Below are 25,128 nucleotides of genomic sequence, written 5' to 3'. Positions count from 1 at the left end.
TAAAATTGAAAATACACATGAATGTAAGGTTAATTAAACAATATTTCATACCTTTTTTAAATCTTCAAAAATACTTGCCTGAAAGAGGTCACACAAAAACAAACAAAAACTAAAAATCAGCCAGTTTATTATAATCCAGTACCAGATATGAATTAGGGTCCAAATCAGGAGGGAATAGGTAACATCAAAATATAATATCAAGGAATGAATAAATGTGAAATTAGTACATACATCTGTGTTTGTAAGACTATTTGAAAATGGATCGTAACAGAGCTGTTGGATGCCTGAGTAATAACTTACTTCCATCGCTTGTCAGTGGGATGCTGTGGTGACGTTATCCTGGCGCCCTCACGCACTACTCGACTTTCTGCAGGTCTGACCTGGCGCGGCTGTGGTCCTCGCGGCGGGACTCGAGCGCGACATCCGGAGCGACCATCATCACAGCCAGGGACCCAGCTCAGCGGCGCGGCTCTGGGGAGTCGTCCAGGAGTGGCGGGCGCCGGGACTCCACCACTGTGATTGCCTCCTCTGGCTCCAGGAGGGGCTCTGGGGAATCTGCGCGCTCAGGCAAGTGGCCATCCATATCCAGGAGAGGCTGTGTGCATGAACCATTGTCCGTCTCCTCTTTACTCTACTTTCACTTTTGCCTGTTAAAATTTCAACACAGAGCTCTGCCGAATCTCCTATCCAGGCAAGTGAATCCCTCTCCATACTCAGGCGAGCAGCTCTGCACCTCCCTTGGGGCGTTTTCACAGGAGTATTCTGAAGAAAATAGTTTCCTCCTCTTGTGTAAGCTAACTTTTCTGATCCTCATTCTCAATTTAACACATTCCTGTTCTATTTCACGTATTTTTCTATCCATTGTTTACATCCCTATCTCTCTACTTGTCTTTCTCTTTCAACACCTTTGTCGTCCTTCCTATTCACATCGTTCTTTTTTTGCTACAGATGTTCCACAGTTTCACTGTATTGTTTTTCTGTCATTCATTTATTTTTCATTATTTGTGACTAGTTCCAGAGTCTCAGCGCAACCTCATTGGTTCCTAATACTAAAAGCTTGTCATGATCTGCCCCATTTTCATTCAAGTAGAGTTTACTTGAAGGCCCAAAGCTAATACAGATTTTTTAAATTTAATACAGTATCTGCCACGGGTCCACAAATAATATTATCGTCGGAAAATAATGGAGGCCTTGACACATCCTTCATCCACTCCATCCCTATGTAGTTCTATTTCCTTATTTATCTATTTCCTCCTACTCTTCCTGTATGTTTTCAACTCTTTGTAATTTTCTTCTGTCTTCTGCATCTAATTCTCCTACTTCATGGTCTTCTTAGTAGCTGTCAGTCTTATGACTGTTCCAATGTTTTCCTTTCTCTTTCCCTGTCTCCACGCGACCACTTCACCTGACACTCAGTCTACCGTCTTTGGAAAATTCTAGTCTTTGTCTGCTCCTGCATTTCTCCCAATTATTACTCCTTCTAGTGTCAAGCAAACAATTCCTGGGCACGGTATAAAATGTCCACAAACATATCCCTTTATCTGGCATGGTTTCTTCTCTAGACTTCCCTCTTCATCTATTCTTGTAACTGCATGTCATTATGTACCTTATCTGTCAACTTACTTTTTAGCATTGTGTATTACCATCACTTTCTTCAAACTCTTTTACTTCCCCAGTTAATCCTCACATATCCTCTACTCCATATTCTTCTATTGAGCTTCCCACTGTTCAAGTGATTCTTCTTATGATTTTGTTAATTTTTGCGAGAACATAACTGCCCGCCCATGATTCACACATTCTGTTTATGAACTTGAAACTTTAATTGTTGCAACCTAAACACTGAATGATATTCTTAGTGAGCGTTTTGACCATTATATGTGCAATAGTTGGAGGTATTTAAATTGAGTCGAAGTGGGCGATTTGCACTTATGACTTTTGTGTGTCACCAGTGACACTGTCTTTCACTTGTCACAGGCTGATATTCGATTACATTTTAATAAAACTGTGTACACTTTGTAAATCAATCCAGCTATAGTATTCTAATATATTTAGTAGAAAGCTCAGTAAGTCTGGTTTCATTTGTTGTGTATTTCAACTGATATTCGTAATAATTATAGTAAATTTTAACTGAAAAGATTCATACTGAATTCACTGAATTTATTTTTTATTTGTGTCTTCTAGTCCTTTTTTGACAAGTTTAATTGCACTCATTCACCTCCCAATATTTGCTACATCCAATGTTTTCAATAACCTGTTTTAAATATTGTAAAGGTTGTCTGGTCTAAAAATTTTACAGTAGCATGTCATCTGTTCCTGCAGACCTTCGTTCAAATTCTGATAACCTATAATTCATTCTTGTATGCTTTCTTCAAGATCTTCATCACCTAGTCTCCTCAACTTTACTACAAATTTTACCTTATCTACTACAGAAACTTTTGAAACGTGTTCCTAGCACCACATTTCTATATTTTCAGTTTCTCTGGCCCATATTTTCCCATGTACTACTGTCCTTTAGATGTACAAATTGTGAAGATAGCTTCTCATTTTCAATCAAAAGTTTGTCGTATTAAGCCATTCTGGTATTGAAATTGCATTAACCTTCTCGAAACTTTCTCTGAAGTCTCTGCTATTTTGGACATTTCATGTAACTCGTGTAATGTTGCTGAAAATACGGTTCATTTATATGAAAGACCAAGTAATGGATGAGTAAGATAGTAACTGCAATTTACAGGATTTTTAATGCCATTCTTTCTAGAATGACATTCCTTCATTGTGTCTTTTTATGTAGGTAGATTTTTTTGACAAGTTTAATTGCACTCATTCACCTCCCAATATTTGCTACATCCAAAGTTTTAGTGACAGGGAAGATACACACCTCTTATAACAGCAGCAAGTAGCAAATTCTTTCATCCATTATACATGTTACATCCATTATATACATGTGTCCACATTATGCCCATTAGATAAATGTATACACGTTACACTCATTATTATTTACAGTTTCTGTTCTAACAAATATTTCTATGTCTGAGACAAGTAATGGGCAGTATTAATATTTTAGTATATCTTATAAATCACTTTAGAGAAAAATAATTTTTGGAAGTGATTTGAATATGATGGGTTGGAGTTTCTTTTATTCTGAAAATGGTAAGCGAAACTGAGCGTTATACATAACTGTATTGTGAGGCCAGCAATTTTTCAATCTGGAACATTATTTGTTTAACCTACTTGGTAGAACATGTGAATATGCTATTACCTGACATTTATTTCCTATAGTTTTTGAGCCATATTGTGGGGGGAGGGGGATGGGTTGAGGTGAGTGAATTAGAGAATATTATCTGTAAAGTAGTACTGGAAGTTCCTCTCCTCTTAATAGAAAGAAAATTGTTTTTATGATGCTGCTTTGATTGAGTTTGGTGTCTCACAGGCAACGGCAACTTGTTTGCAGTTTCAAGTCAGTTATATCTGATATTATAAACCAGTACATTTTGCACATATTTTCTTTGTTAAAGATTATGTTCTTAGCTCACAGTATTGAGTATACTATCATTTTACCTTTTCTTTTTCAGAGAAAGATACCTTACAGTGATCAGAACCAGCTTATCACTTCTAGTATTGCTCTCAACTATGCAACAACTTTCTTCTATTTTTGAACTATTGTTCATTAGCTATTTAAAATAAGATTTATATTAGGGCTGTGACAAACAGATTTCTTAACATTCCCGTGCATTATTAATATAACCGCCTTTGCTTTTACAATTACACTATTATTTAAGATGTAAAATTATCATCTAATACAATTTTTATTTCTACAACATGAAAATTTACTGTATTAACTCCTCATTTTCATCCAGTCAGCTGAGACAAATTAATTTGGTTAATATAATGCAAGCATGTTTGTCTTTTGCAAAAGACTCATATAATTCACCAACTACACTAAACATATACCGTTTGTAAGTAATTTTAGGTAAATGACACATATTAGTGCTATTTCTTTACTTGCAGTAGTCTTTCACTCTCTGAAGTTGATTAGTATCTCTATGAATTCGTCAGGTCATTCCCAACTCTCAGTACTATTTTTTAGTAAAACCAAAAGCTAGGAGAAGCAAACCCAATAATGTAGGACTGAAATTCCATCTCAGGCTGCTGTTTTTGCGTTCCACAATACTGCTCAGGACCTATCTATTACTCTTCAAGCAGAACTGAAATCCCAAGTACTTACTGCAGCCTGGTGATACTTTCGTTCCAGGAAATGATTCTATTTCATTCTTCCACTCACTTATTATATTTTGTTCATTCTATCCTTTACTGAGTGACGTAATGTAGCAGTTCCAATGCTGAGAACATACAATGATGGAAAACATTGTAGCACCAAAAGTAATTAATGTACAATAGTGAAATTATGGCTATACATTCGCTAAATAACATATTTAAGTGATTAACATTTCAAGTTCATAGGTTAATGTAAGTGTGAAATAAGTCATAGTAAACGTGAAATGCTGGTACATTAATAATCGGTGTAGACGCCATGCTAAATTCAAGCAAGCAAACGTGTACACATTGTCCTTCAGATCCCGGTGTCGTTTTTTGTGATGAAGTTCTAAGCTTGTTGCACCAGGCTGGTGAATAGAGGTGCTGATAGTGATGATGATGCTGAAGTGGCCGTCCGGTGACGACCCACATGTGCTCGAATGGAGACAGATCTGATGATCGAGCAGGCCAAAGCCACATATCGACAAACTGTAGAGCATTTTGGCTCACAACAGCGATATGTGGGTGATCGTTATCCTGTTGGAAAACACGCCCTTAAACGCTGTTCATAACAGGTAAGACACCAGATTGACGTCGGGAAGTGTGGGATACCCACGAGAGCGCTCCTAGGGTCATACGTAATCGCATCCCATACCATGACTCCAGGTTAGGTGCAGTGTGTCTAGCACGCAGACATGTTGGTTGCAGACCCTCATCTCGCCTCGTTCTAACGCACGCCCGTCATTGGCAATGAGAAGGATCCAGCCTTCATCGGAAAACACAACAGACCTCCACCTTGCCCTCCAATGAGCGCTTACTTGACACAGCTGAAGCCGCAAACGGCGGTAGTTTGGGGTTAGTAGATTGCACCATACAGGGCGTCTGGCTCGGAGGTGTTGTTCAGGTAACCGATTTCTGACGGTTCGTTGTCTCACATTGGTGGCAACTGCTGCTAAAATTGCTGCTACAGATGCAGTACGATGCGCCAGAACCACATGTTAAACACGATGGTTTTCCCTCTCCGACCACTACGGTCGCAGGTTCGAATCCTGCCTCGGGCATGAATGTGTGTGATGTCCTTAGGTTAGTTAGGTTTAAGTAGTTCTAAGTTCTAGGGGACTGATGACCTGAGATGCTGAGTCCCATAGTGCTCAGAGCCATTTTCCCTCTCGACAGTGCCACATGGCCCTTCGGAACTCTGTCTTCTTGCGACAGGAAATTCGAGCGGCCTCCGCTACCAGCAGTCATATACTGTGGCTACATTCCTCTCAGGTTTTTCTGCAGTATCGCAGAAGCAACATCTAGCGGCTCGTAGCCCTATTACCCGATCTCGTTCAATCTCAGTGACGCGCTGATAACGGCGTAGTTGTAACCTTAAAGGCATTCTCGACTGATCACGTCCATTCTTAAAGCTAACTAACGATCATGACCGTTACAGCATGTGTTTAAAGCAAATCTGATGGGGCGTTACTAACGTCAGTCTTGAGCAACTGACGCGAATTGTGAATGGCCATCATCTACAAGATGAAGAAACACGCCTGTCAACTTTCGTTTAAGTCACACAATTTCTTCTTCGTGATGCGGTTTTTTTTTCTGTCACTATATTTGGGAATGTAAGTATCCACATGACAATTTTGATATCCGGTAACTCTCTCAAATAACTTTTGGTGAATACTGGGAAACCTACTTCACCAAAATTAATGACAATCCGTTTTTACCACAGTTTTGCGATCTGAAGTAATACTAGTCACAAACCACCAGAATGTCAGTGGTTAATTAAAAAGTAACCTTCCTCTTTTCCCCTTTCGTTATCATTTTCGTCTTCACTGATTCACGCTTTTAGTGTATGTCCATGCAGCTGGTAAGAGGGTAGAGACATTTTGATGTTTTGTCAGGCGGTATCTGCCTCGGGCTCTTTGCTGTATGACTGTTTCATTCGTAATCTCAGTTGGCCATGGACGGATACGAGCGTGAATGGTCACCAGCTCTCCCCCAGAGAAGTGTTTACTAGAAGCGTTTACATCTTTGCACATAACAGTTCCCACAATCTTAAGCTAACTTTCGCTAGATGAAGTATTATGAAAGCCAAGAATCTGGAAAATCTTGGGCAGCTCTAGAGAATTAGAAACTCAGTTGAACACAGAGCCTTAGTCGTTCCCTGATAGCCATCCCACACGGATAGGACTGCGGTTTGTCCACCTGCATAAAACATACAGGACAAGTAGAGACACTCATTCACATGTTGACCATATCTGATGTCAACAATAAATCAGACAAGTAGAAACTGTGAAAGGTGAGTAAGACAGGATGGAAAGCGAAAAGTCTTCTACCAGTAAAGAAATAATAGAAACACTTCGCCAAATGAAGGTGCAACTGACAGAAAGAACATCGTTCCCTCCAAATACACGCTCTCACAGACTTACTCTGCAGACCTGTACTCATAGTGGTAGTGCCAATGAAGTACTGATGCTATAAAATTCCCCAGACTTTGGATCTATGTGCCAATGATATGATGTCAAAGCGGCACTAGGTCGTTACCCTTTTTTTTCTTAAGTCATCAGTTTTCTGACAGGTTTGATGCAACCGAGCACCAATTCCTGTCCTGTACCAAGCTTTTCATCTCAGAACAGCACTTGCAATCTCCGTCCTCAATTTCTGGATGTATTATTATCCCAGTTTTTTTCTACTGTTTTTGCTCTCTAAAGCTCCCTCTAGTACCATGGAAGTCATCTCAACAGACGTCCCATCATCCTGTCCCTTCTCCTTGTCGGTGTTTTCCACGTATTGCTTTCCTTTCTGATTCTGCGTAGAACCTCCTCATTCCGCATCTTATCTGTCCACCTAACTTTCAACATTCGTCTTCAGCACCACATCTCAAAGGCCTCGATTCTCTTCTGTTCACGTTTTTGAGCAGCCCTTGACAAAACCACCATACGATGCTTTGCTGCACATGTACAGTCTCAGGAATTTCTCCCTCAAATTAAGGCCGTTAATTGATACTGGTAGGTTTCTCTTGGTCAGTAATGCCCTTTTTGTCAGTTGTAGTCTGCTTTTTATGTCCTCCCTCAATGATTACTTTGCTGCCAAGGTAGTAGAATTCCTTAACATAATATGTGGTCACCAATACAGATATTAATTTTTCGGTGTTCTGATTTATGATACTTCTCATTACTTTCATCTTCCCTCGATTTACTCTCAGTCCATATTCTGTACTCATTAGACTGTTCTTTCCATTCACCAGATCCTGTAATTCTTCTTCACTTTCACTTAGGATAGCAACATCATCGGCGAATCTTATCATTGATACCATTTCATCTTGAATTTTAATCCCACTCTTTATTTTTTTTTTATTTCCGTCGTTGCTTCTTGGGCTTATAGTTGAATAGTAGGGCCGGAAGACTATATCTCAGTCTTACAACCGTTTTAAATAGAGCACTTCGTTCTTTTTCTTCGAGTCTTATTCCCTGCCCTTGGTTTTTGTAGATACTGAATTTAAACCCGTCTTAGCCTGTAGCTTATTACAACATTTGTCGGAATTTCCAACACCTTGTACCATTTCACCTGTCAAACGTGTTTTCCACATCGACAAATCATAGGAACGTGTCTTGATTTTTCTTTTCTCTTCCTTCCATTATCAGTCGCAACGTCAGAAGTATCTAGGTGGAGCCTTTGCCCTTCCTAAACTCAAAATGATTGTCATCTAATATATTCTCAATTTCCCACGACTCCTGTAGTTCTTAAATCAGTTGCTTTTCGTTCGTTTTAGAAACAGAGCTCCCACAACCTCACTTCGTTCTATTTTATTTGTGTATATTTAGTTTTTCTGGAGTGCTCGTTTCAGGGCAGCACCGCCACTCTCAAGTGCTGTGCCTATTTAAATTGTTTTTCCAAGACAAATACTTTATCGCCCACGGGTCTGGAAATACAATTCTCGTTCGAATTTTCTAACACATGTACATCCTGGTCGATGTTTGATGGGACCTTGGATCTGTTTGCTTTTATTTTGGAATAAAATGAAACACTTACAGCCGTCCATATGATGTCATTTCATGTATGCCTACCAGTTTCGGTGCTTCAGTCCACCATCTTCAGGCTTTAACTGACACTGAGGCCTGAAGGTAGTGCACTGAAGCACCAAAACCGGCAGCCACACAATAAATGACGTCATATGGACGGCTGTAGGTGTTCCATTTCATTGCATAAGTGAATGGCCCAAGCCCCCCAGACCTCCCATCACAAGGATGGACATAAAAAAACGTCATAGTATATTTGGGACATGACGTAGCCAAAGTCTGTGCTGCAACTTTTCGCATCCCACGATTTGATTTCTTTAGTCCTCTGTGAAAAAAGTTAAATTATAAATACAATTTTCTTTTCAGGATCTAACGAACTGTTTATTTCCTTCAATAAAGCTTTTAAGGTACGTAAATCAACTTCAAAAACAAGGAATATAGTTTAAAAATCCATCTAAAGCTAGTTACGTGTTATGAAACACTTAAAAACCACATTGGTGCAAATCTTAGATCATATATTAATTAATTTTACCATTCGGTTAACCACTGTTTTGCAACCAACAAAAAAATCCAAGTAAATGATCTAAATGCCGCATGATAGCGCTACTAGAGAGACTGAGATTGTTAGGTTAATATCCAACACACTTGTCAACATCAATGAAGAGTTCCTAAACATTTAGAATTCTTGCCTTATGGGTTTTCTACTCCCTCATTTACACAACAATCACACAACCATCAGCCTTTTTATGGTGTCAAAGTAGCCTCTGAGGATATAACGTCAACAACCACCAGTAGGTTGAAGTACTAAGTGGAAACATTCATTTGAATTCCACATTTCATACCCCTCTTTCTATCTGTTCGATAGCCATCTTATTTCCTCTGTGCCAAGAAATAACTGCGAAAGGTACAACGGTTACAAATAATGGTGCACCTCTGACGTTTATGTGGGCTATATGAGGACGATATTCAAGAAAAGCCACAGCCAGTTACTCGGGGGACTTCCCTCACAGAATACTGACTTGGTCTGCAGGCGCTGCTCGACGAGACTCGACGGCGTCGGGTGCGGCTCCGTCGCCGCCGAAGATCCACCACCAGCACTCGCACCACCACCACCATCACCACCACCACCGCAGCTCGCACCACCACCACCGGCAGAGGAGGGACTCCAGGACGGCGCTGCCCGTCACCGAGGCGGGCCAGCAGCCCAAGTACTACCGGCAGGTCTGTCGGGTGCCACTCCCTCACTGCATTTCGTTCAGTTTCAGCGGCATCTATAGTGTTCTTCATAGACGAGGTATTGATCGAACTCATATCAATATTCCGAGGTTCCTATTAGTTTATTGTATTTACAATGAAGTGCCCCACCATTTTACAAGAAATAGTACTACAGCATCAGGCAAAGTCAGAAAAAACTAGATGCACAATATTTTTGAGTCCTTATAAAAGATGCAGTTTCAATGGTGCACCGCTTCCCCACTAGGGTCTATGAAGATTTTGCCTCTAGTGATGTTCAGAGATGGCGTTCAAACAACTGTGTGACGGAAATTGTTTTAGAGATGTTACTGAAAATTTTACTGTTTCGACATAATTGGCTTCTGCATACTTTAAACGGCCACAATGAGGAGTCGGAAAATCTGGAGACATCTCGTGTGTTACGATAAAGGCTTGATGTTGTTCACATGTGTCTGATTGGGCTGTATCTGCCTCCAACATCGTCGGTGGAGGACATTACCGTATTTTTCTCCGTGTGGTACTGGCGAAAACTTTGGAGATGTCCCGCTATAATTTAGGCAGTATTATGATTGCAGCATGACAGGACCCCATGAACCTTGCCGTAGATGTCAGAGAACCTCTCGGAAACGTTTCCCCAGTTGCTAGATTGCGAAGAATTGGGCCACCATGCTCTCCCGACCTCACTTCTATGGATTCTTTTCTGTGGTTTAGATTGAAGCGTTGGGTGTACAAGACACCAACACTATTCCAGAAGAGTTGGGTGCCCATTGTTTGAAGCTGCAGTCGTTATTCGAGAAATACATGGTAAATCCAGCATTAAATCCTTCAAGGACCTCTTAGGGGGCCAACTGTGCACATACGACATTTTTGTAACAAAACAAAAGTGTTTCCTTTGATCTTTTCTAATAACCTGTTGCGCTCCGTCCTAATATTAAAACTGAATTATATGCAAAAGTACATTCTAAATGTCCACTGAAGTGATATTCTCTCTTTTATATAAATTTAGACCCTTGACTAAATACCGCGATCTGGCTGCACCAGCAACCTATATGTGAATCTCCTATTCAAACGCCTTCCCAATTTACCGCTTCTTGTCCCTCGCTGTTCTGCAGTAGTCTTCTCTATTCTGTAACGAATGTTTAAAAGACTGAGGATAATGATTAGTCTCCTTAAAAATGTTACACTAAACCACACAAAATGCAGTAATCGCGTTTATACAGATGACAAAAATAAAAATAAAATTCCACTGTCCCACCAAACTTCTGGAAAGCAACACAGGACAAACAACATAGGTCAATAACATATTGTTCCCTCGACAACCACCAGTCTGTTATACAATCAAGAGTGAATGGACACCAACATCTAACAAAACAAAAGTTTGTCCTCAAACACTAGTAAAGAATAAATAAAGAATCGACAAAGGCGTGATACAAGTCACAATCAACAGAAATCCAATACTAGTGGCATGGAACAGTTCACATTTCAATAGTCAGTTTCGACACTACTCCATAGCTGCCCACGTCACAAAATTTTCAAAGTATAATATGCACTTATTCTCAGAAAATAATTTTAACAAAGGTACAGGAACTATCTGTTGTAATGTATTTTGCAATCTTAAGACGTGTGAATATTGAATATGATTATGCAATCAACTGTACCCAGAATCTGACTCAAGATCACAATTTGGGGAGGGGAAGGGGTGTGTAAGAGGTGAATAGAAAGTTCACTCACTGCTCTCTCAAGTACCATTTCTCGCAACTACTGTGACTGCAACCATTGAAATGTTACTCCCAGTCACTCCACATATCCCGCTGCAATTAAACTACTTGTTGCAACAGTCCAAATTATTAACATGGAAAAAGATAAACTCGGAATCCACTGAAGTTCTCAATAACATAGACAGAACTCAATCAATAGTGAATTTTTGCACGCTAAATACCAGACAGCTTAAGGCGTTTTATTCACAGTAATATGTCACCCCCAAAATGGAGTAAAGAAAACTTGCATTTAGGATTCCTACATTGATCACCACAGTACACTTCCCAAAATCACTCATCATATTTTTTTAAAATACAATTCTGTTATACAAAAAGCTAGTGTTAATGCCACTCAGAGAGGAAAAATTCCTCAGTTAGTACCAGCATCTCACAGAAAGAAAAGCCCCCTAACAAAAAATCGTTGTTATTTCAGGCACCTATCCACATTTCAATATTATGCTAAATCCTGACAAAGCCCTCAAATTGCTCCCTGTCCCAAAATATTACTCTCTTATCAAACATTCATCAGTACCTCTGAGCCTCATCAAACAAGTTAATGAAAGAGCTGAGCATGAATTACAGAATCTCAAATTCACATTTTGCAACTTTAAGTTCCCTTTATACTAAAACACATAAAGAATTATCACTCTAATTAAATATAACAAGAAAGGAACAGAAAAGTTTCAGTATACTCTAATCACTGCAGTAATATAGTCACAAACCTGATTTCCTGAAATTATTCGTACGTGTTACCATGAATGCGCCCACAAGCAGTACAAGCAAAAATATGATGTGTATCAAGAAATGTGTTTATAATGAACGAATAGAGCACCACAGAAATTACGTTAGGATCTACAAGTGTAGAAGACAGAACTAAGATTAATGAATGTAATCTGTGTTCACTGTACTATGTTTCGAAACTATCAAAAGCGTCTTTGATCAGTGCAAATACACTCACAGAATAAAATTCTAGTAACAAAAACAGCAACTAAGATGAACAAGATATTAAATTGTTTCACATGTGTAAGAGAAGTTCCTCAATGTACAACACTTTCATTTAGAAAGGAAAATTAATTTATTCAACCCAAACATTCTGTTCAACATTCTACTATAAAGAAGGTCGTTTTTCTTCCATTAATAATGGAAACATGAAATGATTTCACAACCTGATTGACACTGTATAGTTCCCAAATTTCATCAACGAATGCAACAGAGTCTGAATATTCTGCTGAGTACCACAGACAGTAAATATTCTGGCAGTTAGGCAAATGCCACAAGGGAATACAATAAGTTTCGACACACAGTTGGTAAAATCAATTCAAACACACCACAAGGCAATGTATTAAATAATTAATGATTCTGAGAAAACTGAAAGTGTGCAAACATACCTAAAATGTTTGTAACAAGGATCTGTATATATCAACTAATATAAAATATAGTTTAATTTAAATACTGTACTTCCTCAGTAAATTCGCAATTTAAGAAATCAAATGTAATAGTGCCTTGGACAAGAAAATACGAAACGTTTACATTAGCAAAGAAGTAACTAGAAAAATAAAATTTCATAGCATGGCAGGATATTTGACGTAAGTAAAAGGATGACTGACAGTATAAACAAGAAATACCTTCATAATTCGAATTAAATTGAATGATCCCACAAACACATAGAAGAACTACATTCAGAACCCCAGAAGCGTAATGCCATATGTAGGCTTCCCGTGGTCTAGGTGTAGTGTCTCTCATTAGCAATGAAAACATCCTTGGTCCTGGGTTCGGATTCCGCCATTGCTTAAATTTTGATTAATAACCAGCACTGGCGGCCGAAGACTTCTGGTAACGACCTTGTCAAGAGGGCGGAGGAGCGGACAGAGCTTCAGGACACTCTCTTGCCCTTGGGGTGGCGAAACTGACCCTAAAGGCGGAAGAACCAGCAATGATTAACGGGATGAGGACACAGAAGGTGATAGAAATAACTACATTAGAATCACGCAACGTGTATCCACAAGTGGCTGAATAACCAACGAAAGAATAACGTTCTACGAGTCTGGGCGTGGAATGTCAGAAGCTTGAACGTGGTAGGGAAACGAGAAAATTGGGAAACGGAAATGAAAAGGCTCAATCTAGATATAGTAATGAAGTGAGATGGAAAGAAGACAAGGATTTCTGGTCAAATGAGTAAAGGTTAATATCAACAGCAGCAGAAAATTGTATAACGGGAGTAGGATTCGTTATGAACAAGAAGGTAGGGTAGAGAGTGTGTTACTGTGAACAGTTCAGTAATAGTTTTGTTCTCATCAAAATCGACAGCATATCAACACCGACAATGATAGTTCACGTGTACATGCCGACTTCGCAAGCTGACGATGAGGAAGTAAAGAAAGTATATGAGATATTGAAAGGGTAACACAGTATGTGAAGGGAGATGAATATCTAATAATCACGCGGGACTGGAATGAAGTTATAGGAGAAGGAGTAGAAGAAAGGTTATATGAGAATATGGGCTTGGGACAAGGAATGAGAATGTTCAAGAATCACAAGAGGAGGACATATGCTTGAAAAAGGTCGGGTGATACGGGAAGATTTCGGTTAGATTACAGCATGGTCAGATAGAGGTTCAGAAATCAGATACTCGATAATAAGGCATTCCCAGGAGCAGATTTGGATTACAATACAGTAGTGATTAAGAGTAGGTTGAAGTCTGAAACATTATTCAGGAAGAATTAATACGCAAAGAAGTGGAATACAGAAGTAGTAAGGAATGACGAGATACGCTTGAAGCTCTCTTAGACTATAGAGCACAGTTTATTTATTTATCGTATCCAAGACATCACCATTTTACAAAAAAATTATATTACAATGCAAGAGAAGCAGTTATAATACAATAGTACATGGTTATAAGGTAAATTAACTACAATAATATAGAAAAGTATGTAACATATAATGATAAGCGCTAAGGATGCGAAACAGAGCGATTTTCATATCCCACGTGAAGCCCAATACACTGCAGCTTGAATAGCCTTGTCATTTGCTTCAAATAGGTCTTGAGTCGAACACGGGTTGTTTAGTTTCCTGCAGACCAGTATGTGTTGTGGGTCTTGCTGTTCTCCACACTCGCAGGGCTCGTCTGCACTAATGTAGCCCCATTTTTCCAAGTTTGCTCTGCATCTTGATACGCCTGTTCGTAGTTTATTCAGGGCTTTCCAGGTCGTATATGGGAGTTCAGAGCCAACTGTGGGTTCTTCCCTGGGGCTATTCCCTGTTGAAGAGGAATGAACGTCTCTAAAATAGGTCATCACAGAAGCTGGAAAGAAAACATTGGTACAAAGAAGGTAACTGTGAAGAAACCATGGGTAACAGAAGAATTACTTCATTTGGTCGATGAAAGGAGGAAGTACAAAAATGAGACTGGTACGATACAATATGTAGAAGAGCAAAGAGTGAATAATCAGAGTGGACGACCAAGAACGAAGTGCTCGGATTAAAGAGGACGTGAGACAGAGATGTAGTCTGTCGCCCCTACTGTTCAAAATGTACATTGAAGAACCAATGACGGAAATGAAAGAAAGGTTTAGGAGTAGGATTAAAGTTCAAGGTGAAATGTTATCAACGATACGAATCGCTGAAGACATTGCTATCCTGAGGGAAAAGGAAGAAGAATTACATGATCTGCTGAATGGAAAGAACAATCATGAGTACAGAATATGGATCAAGAGTAAATTGAAGAAAGGCGAAAGTAATGAGAAGTAGCAGAAATGAGAACAGCAAGAAACTTAACATCATGATTGAGGTCACGAAGTAGATGAAGTTAAGGAACTCTGTTACCTAGGCAGTAAAATAATCAATGAGGGACAGAGGAACCAGGACATCAAAAGCAGGCTAGCAATGGAAAAAAAGGCATTCCTGGCCAAGAGAAGTCTACTAATATCAAACATAGGCCTTAATTTGAGGAAGATATTTTTGAGAATGCACGTCTGGTAGTGAAATATGGACTGTGGGAGAACCTGAACAGAAGAGAATCGAAACATTTGAGGTGTGGTGCTACAGACGAATGTTTAAAATTAGATGGACTGATAAGGTAAGCAATGAGGAGGTTCTGTGCAGAATCGGAGAGGAAAGAAGTACGTCAGAAACACTGATAAGGAGAAGAGACAGGATGATAGGACATTTGTAAAGGCCTCAGGAATAACTTCCATGGTACTAGAGGGAGTTCTAGAGGGTATAAACTGTAGTGGAAGATGGAGATTGGAATACATCCCCCAAGTGCTGCTGTGAGATGAAGAGGTTGGCACAGGAATGGAATTCGTAAAGGGCCGCATCAAACCAGTAGGGAGAATGACCATCCAAAAAAAAAAAAAAAGCTTCACATCACAGTACTGAAATGTTATTACATGCAAAAGTATCTCCCAAGTAAGCCCTCAAATGAAATACTGTCTTGTTAACAAAGTTTACACCCATGAATTTTTACAATAATGCAGTCTGACTGCACCATTCAGGAAATGCGACCCAAAACAGATCAGACATACTTCATATAGTGTGTTTCTAACGATAATGGTAATTAATTAATAGATTTCCCTGAACTTGGCACATTGCTGTAACCGCCTAAATTTACATGGGTTACTTGTGAGCAAACATGCTTGTAGCTCAGTTATGTGCAAAGAGTGTGCTGCTCCCAGTTTGTTACCGTAACTCACAAATCCAAGACATTAGGTAGTCGCACTCCATATGCAGTGATGGAGTCCAGCTGCGGCAACGACAGCAACTGACTTGCCTTCTGTTCTGAAAAACCACACATAGAAAGGCAGAGAGGTTTGCTCACCATATTTACTGAATAAGATAATGTTGATCATAGAAACAACTCATGAAAAAGGCTATTGTTGCTGATGGCGAAATTAAATTTATGTGGAGTGGTCTGCTTCCGTTTGCAAAGGGCGATTCGGGGTAATATCGTCAGACTTAAAAAAATGTTGTTAGAGAGATTTCGATGACTATGGAAATGTTCCATTAGTAAAGCATATAACTGCTGCCAATATGTAGCTAAGCCATGATTATACACATGACATTGGAAACTAAAGACTATATGCGTCTCAAAAAAGACTGAAGGAACACACTTAATGGGGATGAGACGAATTTCAAAGCCCTGAAGCCATGTTATAGTAATGGAGTAATGAATGGCATTACAGGTGCAGAGTCCATTACAATATATGAGAATAAGGAACACAGGGATGTAACAATAGCTAGGCAATTTTCAGCAGTTCTCGAAAAAGATTTCAGACTCTTAAACTGGGTAAAGGAAGAGTATATACACTAGTGAACCGCCTTCAATTTTAAAAATTTCAATCTTAGGGTTTCTGTCTTTTTCCATCCTTTTTATTTTTCCCACTTGGTCTCGTGCAAGTTGTACATTTTCCGATATCGTCTCTGGCATATACTTACGTTGCTGAATACTTGGTACACCATAAGCATTGTCACGTACTTTCAGCAGTTCGTAGAACCCTATGGAAGAGTCCCAGTTTTTCTTCAGTCACATTTCCATTTTCAAGCATAACGTCAGAAATGCCTCTGTCCAACAATAAAATTAATTGCATTTAAGTGAGAAGTATGCTTACATCGTGATATGTCTTGGAGCTGAATAAATTTCCTGTAATGTAATTTCAGTAAGTAAATTTCGTCTCTGAAGCACAAACTTTTCTTCTGTTGTTGGCCACAAATGTGCCAATCTATCATGTAGTTTACCCAAATCCAGTAGACAATAAATTCAAGAGAATGGTAAAGGACAGCATTCACCTTTCTAATAGTCTCCATCCCTGTGCCAATACTGAATAAATGATTTTTTTACTCTTCCACTATTCTCAGTTGCCCTTTGATTTTCCTTTTAGAATTGCTCATCGCATCTTGCATTTTCTCCTCACTTCATAGCTTATATTCTACCCTTTTTCTGTTTGATCTGTCTCTTCTCAATCTTCCTTTATTTCTACTGTTTTCACAATCCATAGTGTAAATCTATCGAACTGTACAAAAAACAGTTACTCTCATTTATACAAGAAGCTTGGAATTCATTGTTTCCTACACTAAACAAGGAATATGTACTTAAGGAGATAAAACTCATATTTAATTCTCTATTTCTACTTTTCACATATAAAAACCTTACGCAAATGTTGTGCATTGTAATGTCCACAAGCGTATTGCTGTTATCCAAAATACCACTGCTGACTTCTGTTTTTTTACTTCTGTGTTAATGAAATCGCATTTTCTTCCTCTCAAAGCTGTACAGTGTTAGCTGAAAAATGTATTACACAATAAATCATTCTCATTATTCATTATCAGAGAACATACCATAGTCCTCTACTTCAGATTTCATCGTATGTTTGATGTGTGCTTGGAACAGGATCCATAGGACACATATTTAGAAAGTAATTTTAACTCCTCTCGATACTTTATTGTGCACTCATCCATCCTGCACATGCAAGAAAATATGTTTTAGGACATTTTATTGAGTCTAAAGGATAATGCTACAGCTCAAACAAATTTTCTATTATTACTCTAGGATAATTCTAAATCCAAAATTCTGGTTAGTCATATCATTAAATAGACTTATTGGTATTTCTGCATTGTCTCCTGTTTCCGTCATGTACGTCTACATCTTTATCTATTCTCTGCAAAACGTTATGAAGTGTATGACGGGTTACCATACATTCTAACATTCATTAGGGATACTTCCTTTTCTGTATCTGAACAAATTCAGGCATTTTTAATGTCAGATTTTTTCTGCCATAGGATGAAGCTTTTTAAAGTCATTTTTAATTTTTTGCCTCAGTGTTTTGAATTCTGATACTGGATGAACGCTTATTCAACTGCATGCTGACAGTTACTTGTAATAGCTTAATAGCATATGAACACTTTTTTCTTTGTGTTACTGGGTATGTTTCGAAAATCATGTTTGCTACCAGGGATGTCTCACTTAACGTTTAATTATAGGCTCATTTTAAGTAAAGTGTAATCATAGGGTGAAGCTATATTTAACATTCTCAAAGCTAACAGTATCATATTTAGCTGAAACTATTTTTTAGATTGCATTACTCAGACTTGAAACCATAATTTGTCATTTGACTGGTACAGTGTTGTGATACATACCATACTGTGGTTCTTTAAATCTGTTTTTCACATTGTTACCTTGTTCGGATGTATAGCTGGTGTCTCCAATAGCTTTTGGTCTCTCTGATGCATTGGATAAACCAACTCCATTTCAGTTCAATTATCATTGGAAAGTGATGTGCATCTGCTCTCAGTCTGATTGGTTGTTAGATGATTATATTATAAATGCTTTCTGGCCAATGGAGCTGTAGTAAGCAGATCCTCAAGGATGTAGAATACCTCATAGAGCAATAGTACATTATACATGTGCATATTTAGAAATAAGAGACAGTCTAATACCCTTTTAACAGCTCATTAGTGAAATGGTACTCAAATATGTAGAACTAGTAAAAAAATGTTAACTTGTTTTCAGTTCAGTGGTAGTGAGTAACATGTCACTAAGAAAGATATAAGCTTTCATGGCTGGTGCTGAGATCTCTTACAACTTATGGTCCATTCAGCCATGGGCAATGTATAAAACATTCTACATACATTTCCTCTCCAACTGCAGGAATATCCTAGTCTGCAGAAGAACAAGTCAGTAGCTTCAATTGAGGATAATTCTTAAACTTTTATTGACCTGTCTGATGAAGAGTTAACTGAAGATGGAATTCCTGTTCTAGCCAAAGAAGGCCACTTTCCTGTGACGCCATTAAAAGTACCTGTTGAAGACGTAATAAATATTGACTCATGTCTTCTTCAGTTTTTTCAAACAGTACTAGAATTAAGAGTAATCTTAATAAAGATTTAAAGGCACTCACTCTGGCCTATTATTTATGAACAAACATTTGCTATATATATATATATATATATATATATATATATATATATATATATATATATATATATATATAGCAAATGTTTGTTCATAAATAATAGACCAAAGTGAGTGCTTTTCCTCTCTCCTTGAGTTTTGAGTTCACATCACACATAATTTGTATTACACAATTTTTGAACCTCAAAACTTTTGCTTGACGACATGGTAATTTATTTTTACATCACCTGTGTCTGACACCATCCACCCAGATAGCAAGTAAGGGTTTGAATAGACGTTTCAGGACTGTGCAGTATATTCCTCCCAACTGAATTAATTATCTAGTCGTAATTCCAGAATAGAACATTGTTCCTTTCTCCTATAAGCTTGTCTTTACATTTTAGACATATACTAGGGGAATCCTCGTACAAGTTCCAAGCTGAATGCAGTGTGTTTTTTAAAGTTTAGTGACAAATAATTAGCTATAATACATTTATTAATGTCAATGAAAATTTTGTGGACTGATCTTTTCAAGATTATACATAATTTATAAATTTGGCTTTTGGTTATATATTGTAGATGCACATGAAAGGTAAGGGCTTTATGACTGAACAGAATGAAATACACATGTAATTCACTGTCATTACAATGATGCTTGATAGCTTAATATGGAACTCTTTCCTATTGACTCCCATCGTTTTGTGTCTAAAAGATAAAATGGGATTCATTTTCTGGCATTTTCTTTTACACTACAATATTCTAATTTGCTTAAGTGGCTTAATGTAATTTACAAAGAGATTTTTTTGATAGATAACAGAGCCTATAATACATTATGTGATGAATTATCTACAGTCCCACTTTATGTGTAACTAACCGTCTGAAAATGTGTAAATAGCCTTCTGAATATCAGAATTCGATAGGTAACCCAGCCATGATTTGTACACTAGTCAGATGTTTAGGAAGCAGACTATTTGAAATTTTCTCCAGTTTTCTAAAATACTGGCTACAGTAAAACTGGACAGAAGTATCATGGTTTTCCTTAATTTCATTTCCTACAGATAGAGGCTTGGCTTCAGCATATTCCGGACAGTTGGGAAACATTCAATTCCTAAATCATTTGTTACACAAACAGCTTAAATGTTACATAACTTTGAAGAACACTATTCATTTAACTTTAACAACCTTTCAACATAATCACTAGAATATTTCATTCTAAAGATTTTGTGGTTGACCAAAGCTTTTCTTTATAAGGGCTGGTATGAGATATTCTGTGTCAGGATCTATTGAACCTAATAATCCTATATTTTTAATAACTGTTTAATGCTTGTTAAAAATTTTCACATCCATTACCAATATACCTCTTATTCTTCAGGCTATCAGGTCCTACTCGTCTCTATTTCAAACATTGTCTTTCTTCATTGCACAACGTATTATCTTTATTTTTGTTATTATATTTTTCTTGTAAGGTGTCCGCCTCCTTAGCATAGTGGTATCCTTCCCGCCTACCACACAAGGGTCCCGGGTTCGATACCCGGCTTGGGGCTGGATATTGTGTGTCCTTCATCATCTTCATCATAATTGATCCGCAAGTCACTGAAGTAGCGTCAACTAAAAAGGTCTTGCAATATGGCTGCTGAACTCCCCCGCATAGGGCCTTCCGCCCAACAGTAACATTTTATCATTTCATTTAATTCCATTTCTTATAAGGTAGCTGTTTTGATGTCTATATTACTAAGCATTAAAATCTCATAGTACACCTTGTAATGAGCTATAGCCTCAACATAGCAGCTGCTTCTCATTGACCAGAACTACTTTCTTTTTGCTCTTCAAAATACCTTTATTCTTCGAGTAATTCATTGCTGATGCTGTAATCTTTGGTCTAATAGTAGTATGGACATTTATTAATAAAAATTTCTTGTATTTTCTGTTCGTCTAATGCGCACTACATATATCAGTCTAGTCCATGTCTTTGAGCAGTATTCTAGAATGATTAATTCTTGCCTCAGTGGCTCCTCCTCGAAATATAGATTATGTAGATTGTTTTCTTGGTTAGTAACATTCTGAGAGGCAACTATCTATTGATGACCCTAACATTTCATGCATTCTCACTTCATTTACAATTACAATGCTTGCTACTATATTAACTTCTATCAACAAATCTCATTTTAAACAAAAACACCAATGCAGTGATGAGCAATTAAGAGAGTCAATATGTACGTTTGTTGCATAATTCATACCTCATTATCACACTTGGACACTATGGGACATTATTTTGAGATGCCATAAGTGATTTATTTGTCATTAGGGCTACATTGTTGTGTTAATCTTCGTATGTACAAAGCTTGGAGAGCCACATTGTCATGTTTCTGTCTATTACTACTGTCTCATGGGGTAAAAACATTATTTCAAAATTATGAAGCCGAGTCGAGGGGCATGAAAGGGACATAGTGGTTGGGAAGGGCCTGAGACAGGGTTGTAGCCTATCCCCGATGTTATTCAATCTGTATATCGAGCAAGCAGTAAAGGAAACAAAAGGAAAATTCAGAGTAGGTATTAAAATCCATGGAGAAGAAATAAAAATCTTGAGGTTCGCCAGTGACATTGTAATTCTGTCAGAGACAGTAAAGGACTTGCAAGAGCAGTTGAACAGAATGGACAGTGTCTTGAAAGGAGTATGTAAGAGGAAAATAAACAAAAGCAAAATGAGGATAATGGAATGTAGAAGAATTAAGTCGGGTGATACTGAGGGAATTAGATTCGGAAATGACACACTTAAAGTAGTAAGGAGTTTTGCTATTTGGGGAGCAAAATAACTGATGATGGTCAAAGTAGAGAGGATCTAAAATGTCGACTGGCAATGGCAAGGAAAGCTTTTATGAAGATGAAAAATTTTTTAACATCGAGTATAGATATAAGTGTCAGGAAGTCGTTTCTGAAAGTATTTCTGAGGAGTGTAACCATGTATAGAAGTGAAACATGGACGTTAAATTGTTTGGACAAGAAGAGAATAGAAGCTTTAGAAACATGGTGCTACAGAAGAATGCTGAAGATTAGATGGGTAGATCACATAATTAATGTGGAGGTATCGAATAGAATTGGGGAGAAGAGGAGTTTGTGGTACAACTTGACAAGAAGAAGGGATCGGTTGGTAGGACATGTTCTGATGCATTAACGGATCACCAATTTCGTATTGGAGGGCGGCGCGGAGGTCATAAATCGTAGAGCGAGATCAAGAGATGAAGACACTAAGCAGATTCAGAAGGATGTAGGTTGCAATAGGTACTGGGAGATGAAGAAGCTTGCTCAGTATAGAGAAGCATGGAGAGCTGCATCAGGCCAGTCTCAGGACTGAAGACCACAACATCAACAATAAAGCCGACAGTAAAGATGCATTTTGAAGAATTGTTATTATTCATAAATTCTCAAATCGACCATTTAAAAGAGCCAAAATGTCTACACTGACAGGTTTTTTATTTAGAAAATCGTGTTCCGAATTTTAAGACATAATTTCTCATGCACGTGAGTGCAGAAATATGAGTTTATAAATATGCAACAGACTAATGGAAACCAAATTACGATGTGAAACAATGATATTCAAAAATTACACTACATATGACAAAATTGTTTGAAAGGAGCTATTACCGAAAACTTAAACATTGTTACGGTAACCCATATTAAATAATGAAATCATTTGTTTATTATATTCAGAGAAATTTTCCACTAAATGTTTCCTCGTACACTGTACATCCAAACTATAAACGTCAAACAATGGAAATATTGTAACAAACTGTAAACGTCATAATTCAGTTACTCTTACTCCTCATTTCTTTCAATTTTTACCTATATTCTATATGGACACTTTATGTTCCGTTCTTCATTTAGTATTACTCAATGTTTTTTTCTGTGTTTTCTGTATGGTTCTTTCTATCTTTAACATTTTAGTTTAACTGTGAGTGAAGTAATTTGCATCTATGACATATAGTTTTCCACAATGTCTCATTCATTATGACACTACTTATTTAGTCTTCATATTGAATTTTTGTAGTATTGCAAATGGGAGATTTGTTCTTCAGGATCATTTCTATTCACTTTACTAATTTATGTGATCGTAATAATTGCATTGTCATTAAGTAAATAATATCCTACACACCAGTTGTGGGTTCTTCTGTAGAACAAGATTAATGATGTATAGGATATCTAATGATGTTACCCACATGGTGGAGTCTGGCTGATGATAAGTTCAGCAATTTCAGAGATAGTTTTGTAACATTCCCTGCTTGTGATAGGTGAGACCTGTTAATGCTGTGATACAATCTTCAAACGTGGTATAAAATATTCATCCTCAATATGGAAGTATCCAATTTATTCATTACATTTCTCTACTTTTTCATAAATATTGTACACTAGTTTCTCAGTGACTTTCATTTATCCTAGTGAAGCCTACTGTTGTCTTCAAAATTCTGAAATAAACATCAGATCTTAAGAAACTTCCTGCAGATTAAAACTGTGTGCCGGACTGAAACTCGAACTCAGGACCTTTGCCTTTCGCGGGCAAGTGCTCTACCAACTGAGCTACCCATGCACGACTCACTCCCCGTTCTCTCAGCTTTACTTCTGCCAGTATCTCGTCTCCCACCTTCCCAACTTTACAGAAGCTCTCCTGCGAACCTTGCAGAACTAGCACTCCTGAAAGAAAGGATATTGCGGAGACATGGCTTAGCCACAGCCTAAGGGATGTTTCCAGAATGAGATTTTCACTCTGCAGCGGAGTGTGCGCTGATATGAAACTTCCTGGCAGATTAAAACTATGTGCCGGACCGAGACTCGAACTCGGTCTGGCACATAGTTTTAATCTGCCTAGAAATTTCACATCAGCGCACAATCCGCTGCAGAGTGAAAATCTCATTCTGGATCTGATCTTAAGTTTCCTATATCAAACTGCTTTATATGTCATCTTCTCGCTAAAAGTAACCTATGGCCCAAGAGTCGATTTACTTAACAGCTACATGTGTATTTCATTCTATGGTTACTTAACAGGAATAACAGTAATTCAATCTTCTACATTAATATCATATTTACCATAATTTTTCTGTTGTCATTTTTATTCTTGTGTTTTATTAGTTGTTCATTTCATTTTAAAATTCTTTCTAGTACTCCTTTTTGCATTTTGAGATTGTTATGTATCAGATTGTTGACCTGTACTGGTTTCAACCATGAGATCGAAAATTCGGTCAGCTTTAGAATAGAAGATTAAGCCACATCCATCATTTAATTACAGTTTGTACATTTTCTTAAAGAATTATTTTTTTCCTTATTTTTTCCTGAGTTAGAAACTAGTGAAAGATTTTAAGTGAATGTTAAAATATCTCTATTAACCTACTCTACATACATTATGTGATAAATTTTATGACTACTCAGTTCATGCAGGAGTGATATTCTTCTCTCAGAAAATGATTGAGTATTGTGTTGTTGGTAAAGAACTTGTGCAGGCTGTTTTCAGACCCTCACAGAACTTTAATTCTTCTATCCTTGTAAACATATTATATAACAGGAGTCACATTTGATGATGGTGACTAATTTTAAAGGAACTTCAGTATTCACCCACTGAGCACTAAACAGAGAAACGGTTTTCTGGTGGCTGACTCTCTCTTAACAACTGCACATAAAGTATACAATGAACTAATATGCACATTAAGTTGTTATTGTGTTTCTGGCTGAAGAGTATAACACGAACGAGAAACTAAGATTTTTAAATGAGACTTGAAAAGTATCATTGAAGCATACTCCCTTTACTCTGTACAGGAATACCCCATAATAGTTTGTAAGTGAATAGCTTTTACCTTTGTGTGTTTTATCATGAACGTAAACCTGTGAATGTGAACTGGTTACCTAAAAGTGCTACTGAGCTCAAAGCCACATCACTTACATGAAGTTGAAAAGAATCATGTGTTTGTTAAAACCTTTCTCATTCATAAGCAAATAAAAAAAT

The 25,128-nt window shown here is 37.7% G+C and overlaps 1 protein-coding gene across 1 annotated transcript in view; it reads left to right on the top strand.

Moving 5' to 3' along the window:
• Nucleotides 1–25,128, top strand: part of LOC126425214 (serine/arginine repetitive matrix protein 1-like) — a 109,133-nt gene that overhangs the window by 23,267 nt on the left and 60,738 nt on the right. Inside the window, exons 4-5 of the mRNA XM_050088171.1 lie at nucleotides 374–567; nucleotides 8,631–8,671. Coding sequence (XP_049944128.1) covers nucleotides 374–567; nucleotides 8,631–8,671 — 235 coding nt within the window. The remainder of the gene's footprint in view (nucleotides 1–373; nucleotides 568–8,630; nucleotides 8,672–25,128) is intronic.

This window comes from Schistocerca serialis, chromosome 10 (genome assembly GCF_023864345.2).
Source record: "Schistocerca serialis cubense isolate TAMUIC-IGC-003099 chromosome 10, iqSchSeri2.2, whole genome shotgun sequence".
Taxonomy (NCBI): domain Eukaryota; kingdom Metazoa; phylum Arthropoda; class Insecta; order Orthoptera; family Acrididae; genus Schistocerca; species Schistocerca serialis.
This window is presented reverse-complemented; position numbering and strand designations above follow the sequence as displayed.